We start from the raw sequence: 6851 nt of genomic DNA, 5'->3' as shown, positions 1-6851 counted from the left end.
AGGCAACAGTGCTACCAACTGCGCCACCCTGCAGCGTCTTGATATCCTTTGACATACAATATACAAGGACTCATATCTCAGTAACTTTCTTTGTAACAATCACAGTATTTTTGGAACAAATGTCATGAAGTGTAAAACAATGTTCTATCTCACATTTGGTACTTCACAGGGTTGGCATCGGGTACGAGGTTCTCTCTCCAACGCATGCGGGCATACTCAGTGATGAGGGACTCCATGGGCACTTCGGGGACACCCATGGACCGGGCGAACTGACTGGCACCCTCCGCTGTGAGACACGCATGACTAGTCTGAAGCAAAGATCAAAGTTGACATTTGTAAACAATTGCAAACCAGATTTGCACTTGGAACACATGGAGTGGGCTTTTAGGTCAATGTTCAAACTCTACTGCAGCCACAATTATGGTTGCTTTTGTTGGCTTTTAAAACTCTACAGGGCGGATGTGGCTCAGGTGGTAGAACGGGTCGGTCAATGATCGGAAGGTCGGCGTTTCGATCCGCCCTGTAACCTGTGTCACTGTTGTTGTGTCCTTGAGTAAGACACTTCATCCACCGTGCCTGGTGTGAATGCGTATGAATGGATTGTTTGAGGTGGTGGTTGGAGGGGCCTTAGGTGCAAAATGGCAGCCACGCCTCTGTCAGTCTGCCCCAGGGCAGCTGTGGCTACAAATGTAGCTACCACCACCGGAATGAATGTGTGTGAATGAATAATTGACAGTGCATGCGCTTTGAGTTACTCCCTGAGTAAGAAAAGCACTATATAAATCTAATCAATTATTATTATTATTATTAGGGGCTGCAAGGTGGAGAAGTGGTTAGCACCGTCGCCTCGCAGAAAGAAGGTCGCCGGTTCGTGTCCTGGTGAGGACACCTGGGATCTTTCTGCGTGGAGTTTACATGTTCTCCCCGTGCAGCGTGGGTTCTTTCCGGGTTCTCCAGCTTCCTCCCACACAGTCCAAGAAAATGTTGAGGTTAATTGGTGATTCTAAATTGTCTGTAGGTGTGAATGTGAGTGTGCTTGGTTGTCTGTCTCTAAGTGTAGCCCTGTGATAGACTGGNAGGAAGGAAGGAAGGACGGAGGGAAGGAATGAGAAAAAAAGGGGGATGCGCGTCATTCTAACACGCAATCATTGGTGGGAGGGAGGAGGAGGAGGAGAGTCCACACACTCTTACTGCAGAGGGTTTCACACAATACTAGAAAATGGTTCTTTAGACTTACATTCATTCTTTCTCATAATAGGATTTTAGTTTTAATCTTCTCCGTGAGCCATATAGTCCAACATTCTCTTGTTGTGATCTGTTATTGAAGCATTCTTATTCATTTTTATTTGTCTCGTCACTTTATCTTCTCATTTGACTTTTTTGGTCGATTGCATAATATGCACCTAATGCTCTATTGCTCCTTGACACACAGAAATAATTGAATCTCCAGGCTTCAGCCTGTTTTATTTCACAGAGCCAGTTTAGTTAAATCAACTACAGAAGAACTCGGGTCCAATCTAGTTTGAACTCTTTCAGGATAAGGGTATCACAGTTACCCCAATTACACCATACTGTATATCCAGAAATCACATTGTTTTCATTTCCGTTACAACACAGTTCCGATTAATGATAATATAACTGTCAATTGAAACTCAGATATATTCATGTAAATAACATAATTCCTTAAAGGGTGACTTTGTAACTTACTTTTAACTCTTCTTTTTTTCATTGAAGTGATAAATCAGTGATGTTGTCCATGTTATCTAAAACCCCTCATTAATTTATCCATAAATACAACATTTGGGGGGTAAACTGCTGCAGTTGCACCTTCACTGAGTACAGTAAGACAGATGTGATTATTTGGTAGATTTAAATGGGTTTTACCACCTAAAATTGACAGAAAACATTCTTTATTTGTCACCTAAGGATATGGTTTTCATGTTTTCTCCTTTTAAAAAAGCGTATTCTATCCACCCATTCATTAAATCCATTATATAATATCATATAGTTGTGATTTGTGTACATGTTATTTCAACCCAAATTTGGGAAAATCCTGTCAAATTAAGGAATAGGCTGCTTATTAATCCAGCATATTTTAGGCGTTTTCCCGCTTAAAACTCCTGAATCATGCAGATAACTCACTAAAACACATTTACAGGACGTCATTTACAGGATTAGCATTTTATCCCTCTAAATTAGCTCCTTCACAAAATGAGCCAGCGTTTTCACAGATCTGTTTTTCATAAATAACTGCAGGATTCCTGTTTGGAGGCGAACATCCACGAGTTATTTTGGTTCTACAGTACAAACCCCTCAACGAACCCTTTAAGAACCCTTTATTTTCCATGTGTGCTATGGGCTGCCGAGAGCGCGCATGTTAACGGTGAGTGGAGCCCCCCATTCTCAAATGAGGGCTGCGCGCTCCCGCCGCAACAGAAGTGAACGCGCTTGAGGGGCTGCGGTCCCATTGACGGTTCTGTCTCCCTGACAGCAGCATCAGCATCAGCATCAGCGGCGGCGCTGGAAAACAAGAAGTCGCCGCCTCGCCCCGCAGCCAAACACACAGCCCGCCGGACCGAGCCGAGACCCGAGCCGCCTTCAGGGACCCCCCCTCTCTGCCCGGCCCCGAGGAAAGGAAACGAGATCCCCCTCCCGTGTGCCATCATCCCGACCGACCGCCGGAGATATGGGCTCCCCGTAAAACGGAGGTGGTGGAGGGGAGAGNAAGTGTAAAACAATGTTCTATCTCACATTTGGCACTCCACAGGGTTGGCATCGGGTACGAGGTTCTTTCTCCAGCGCATGCGGGCGTACTCAGTGATGAGGGACTCCATGGGCACCTCAGGGACACCCATGGACCGGGCGAACTGACTGGCACCCTCCGCTGTGAGACACGCATGACTAGTCTGAAGTAAAGATCAAAGTTGACATCTGTAAACAATTACAAAGCAGATTTACACTTGGAACACATGGAGTTGGCTTTTAGGTCAATGTCCAAAACTCTACTGCAGTCACACTTATGGTTGCCTTTGTTCCTACAAGGTACATGTTACATGAAATGTTGGTTCTTCAGACAAAAATCTGTTTATCTGCTTCACCAGCTGCTTACTACAGTGATGTGCTCTGCATTTACGCGTTCTCGGAAAAGTCATGATTTTGCATTTAATGCTGAAGTGTAAACATACAGTTGCTCACAGTTTTAAGACGTATCATTCCTTGGCATGCAAGAAAAACTACTGTGCAGTCATACAGAATACATACCTTGTCCATAACCAGCCTGGTTAGCTGGATAGGGTTGGCTATGTTGCGTACTGCAGACACTGCACCGCTACCCAGAGTTTTCCCTTCCATTACAATGGCATCCATCTCCACCTCTCCCTTCACGTTTAGCACTGACCCACAGCCTGAAAGATGATTGATGAAATGATTTGATAGACTGTTGTCTCTTAGGACTAAGAGTCTTTAGTGTACTGAGGAGGTATTTGTCCTGTGGGTAGAAATTAGCAGCATCTAAAATAAAGATTTCTATACATGATCTATCTCTAATTTCAAATACTTTTTATGAAGGCTGGTGTACAGACTGTGGAAGTACCATGAACAGAGGCATTCGGGCACAGGAATGAATTCATTCTAGTAAATTTTGAGTAAAAAGGAAATTTGAAGAGCCAGGGTAAATTTAACTTTAAGTTTTGTTCATTTAGAACAAAGGCAAGGGAGAAGTAGCTCTCCAGAGATTCTTTTCGGCACATTTACAGCTCATTCACGCTTCTGTCTGTCTGGCCCTCCCCCACTCATTGGACACAGTCAGTCCTGAGAGCCACAGTCACATGAGAGCATCTTCACATATTAGCAACTCTCTGCGAGGAGGGAGCTAAAGTCTGTCCAAAAAGTTGCCAATTTACCACTAGGTGCTTTTCTGGAAACAAAAAAGAAAAAGGGGTGTTAAAATTAAGTACGTAAGTAAAAAAATCTAGTGAGAATATAGTTGGGAAAATCGCTGGTAACAATCTGTCCATTGTTTTTCAGTTCCAGTTTCTAGTGGCGCTAGTAAGCTAGTCATGTACACTCTACGCCAACTTGTGAATCAACTGCATTTTTACAAGCCACAAACATCACAAGGTAAATCATTACTTTACATTTACCTCTGAACTGGGGCCCTTTATCCACGTTACACAAAAACACACATCAAAATTCAATTTAAGGCCTTAAACAAAATCCCTCATGTTACACAACAGATGTCGTTTTTTTCAAATTTTGTCAACACAAACAAGCAACACAACACCTAAAACACCAAGTCCCACCAGTTGTCACATCATCATGTGACAGCTAGCGGTAATCATCGCATACACAGTCATCTAATCTTTGAATGAAGCCAGCAGTAAGTCATCAGCACCTTGATCGATGTCTAACAAAGTAAGATCGCATGAATAAAACATTCACACAACCACAGCCACAGTGTTGAATTGATTGTTATGGATACTGGCAGAGTCGACTTTGAAACATTTATATTTAATTGTGAATGATTTAGAAAATGTGAATAAATAAAAAATGAGAAGTTATGACAGAAAATACCTGCATACGGCTATACCTCGGCCACAAATGATCTTCCTTGTGTCTAGTAATGTTTTCCACAATTTGATGTATCACCCACCCTGGCTAATCTTTTTTGTATTAGCTTTGCAACATAGGCTTTCTTTGCATTAAGAAGACAAAACCTGAAACCTCATTCAGACAGAAGGCTTATCATGATGGCAGTTATTTTGTTTCTTAATCAGGCTCTTTGTGCGTCGCTTCTTTAGCACAAAATAGCCAGGTCGCGTGCCGACTACTTCAGTCAGAGAATGAAGGGGGTATTATGGAGCGGCGCGCTATAAAGAATATCAGCAAAAAGTGTTAATACTGTGGCAGGGGGCTGGAGTCTATCCCAGCTGACGAAGGGTGAAGGCAGGTACACCCTGGACAGGTCACCAGTCTATCACTGGACTACAGACAACCAAGCACACTCACATTCACCCCTACGGACAATTTAGAATCACCAGTTACCCTCAGCATGGTTTTGGACTGTGTGGGAGGAAGCCGGAGAACCCGGAGAGAACCCACGCTGCACGGGGAGAACATGCAAACTCCACACAGAAAGACCCCAGGCTGAGATTCAAACCCAGGACCTTCAAGCTCTGAGGTGACTGTGCTCACCACTGCTCCAATGTTCTGCCCCATTCTCAGTGCATGTTTCTTATTTGTAATATGACAGCTGCAGAGTTTTTTAGTTGAAACTTCACTCTTTTAAACCTGTTAGTGCAGAACTGTACTTTGGTTTGACATTGCTCTGAATTGAAGGATGCATGGAAATCCCTTTATTTTTTGGTCAAATCAAATTAACATTGTTGGTTGAATGTTCTCTATAACAAACACAAATGAACTAATCAATTTTCCAATCTGATTTTCAAATGTTAGCATCACTTCACATTTCCCTCCACTGGAAGCCACTGACTTGGTATTGGAGACAATAACAGACAACAGAGCAGCTAACCAGCAGTTCTTAGGTTGCCAGATAGGCAGGCTAAATGTCCAGATGTAAGAACGACAGTAGAGCACAGAAAGTGACATTATGCTACACAGGGTTAATGCCATTACAGTACTACGTGTTTTTACATTACCTGCGTTGAAGGCGGGGTTATTCTCTAAGTGGGTCACAGCCTCAACCACAGCATCCATGCTGCTGCCCCCTCTTTTGAGGACGACATATCCTGCCCGCACTGCTGAGCAAACCCCCTCCGTGGACTTTTCTGACCGCTCCTTTGGGATATGGCCCGCCCCTCCGTGGACCACCACTACTGGCAACATGTCAGTCACCTAAAAAGGAAATTTCATTTGTTGCATTCAGACATAGCCTGGTAAATCTTTTAGTTTAAAGAAAACCAAGTCTGTAAAAATACCAAAATATGGCTGAAAAATTGCTATTGCATTGGGGTTTTCTGTTTCACTGTTCGGACTCCAAGATGAAGCATTTGCTTTTGCATGTTCCTGGACTGGACTGTGTTACACAGCAGGTAAACAGAGACAATAGAGGATAAAACTTCACATGTCAATAAGCATGACCTATCAACAAAAGCAATGACCCTTTGTTACCTTATTTGACAGAAATCTATGCATTTTTCTGGTACTTGTGACCAGCTGATAAATGAAAATGTCTGGTACGACTGAGTAAATCAACACCTCATTCTTATCATTTTGGAGCTAGTGATTCTGACCTCAGTGGCAGAATCAGACAATTCTTTAAGGTGGTAAGTCCAAGAGCATCGCTCACACTGGGATGGCACAATGTCTTATCAATGCTTTAAACGCAGCAAATCACTGTAGGCCAAATAGTCATTTTTTGGTGCGTCACTCCTATCATTTTCTCATGCAGGCTAAACCGCCATGAACATGAGAACTAATATACAGAATAATAACCTTGAATATAAATCTCTGTAGAGAAGAGTCAAGGTCTTTATAAATAAATTACTGATATAACTTCAGAATAGTTTCACTCACTGGTTGACCTGCGACATCTGCAGTCAGACCAAACTGTTGCTGTGACTGTTGAAGCAATCAGCTTTACTGTGTCCCACACAAACAGACACATATAAGACCCTCCACTGATTAAAATGTGGAGTGGTTGCTAAGTTATCGTTGTCTACATTTATCGTTGATAAAGCTCCTGTGATTATTACAGTTTAAATGACAGACTGTGAGTATACCATACCAAAAAAAATCCACTATGCATGAAAAACCCTTTGACTAAAATACTCTGAATGTTCTCTTTGAATAAGCACATGTTCATTCTGTGATGAATAACCAGAAATTCAGAA

At 42.6% G+C, this 6851-nt stretch overlaps 1 protein-coding gene across 2 annotated transcripts in view; it reads right to left on the bottom strand.

Moving 5' to 3' along the window:
- asrgl1 (asparaginase and isoaspartyl peptidase 1) overlaps positions 1-5844 on the bottom strand; it is a 20027-nt gene extending 14183 nt beyond the window's left edge. For both annotated transcript variants that reach the window (XM_008290559.1, XM_008290558.1), the window contains exons 1-3: positions 5658-5844; positions 3262-3404; positions 2752-2906 (exon numbers count right to left, since the gene is read on the bottom strand). In XM_008290559.1, the coding sequence (XP_008288781.1) occupies positions 2752-2906; positions 3262-3404; positions 5658-5844 (485 nt within the window). The remainder of the gene's footprint in view (positions 1-2751; positions 2907-3261; positions 3405-5657) is intronic.
- Positions 5845-6851: the final 1007 nt, after the last annotated feature.

This window comes from Stegastes partitus, unplaced genomic scaffold (genome assembly GCF_000690725.1).
Source record: "Stegastes partitus isolate 25-593 unplaced genomic scaffold, Stegastes_partitus-1.0.2 Scaffold683, whole genome shotgun sequence".
NCBI lineage: Eukaryota > Metazoa > Chordata > Actinopteri > Pomacentridae > Stegastes > Stegastes partitus.
Note: the sequence above shows the minus strand (reverse complement) of the source record. Positions and strands in the feature narration are given on the sequence as shown.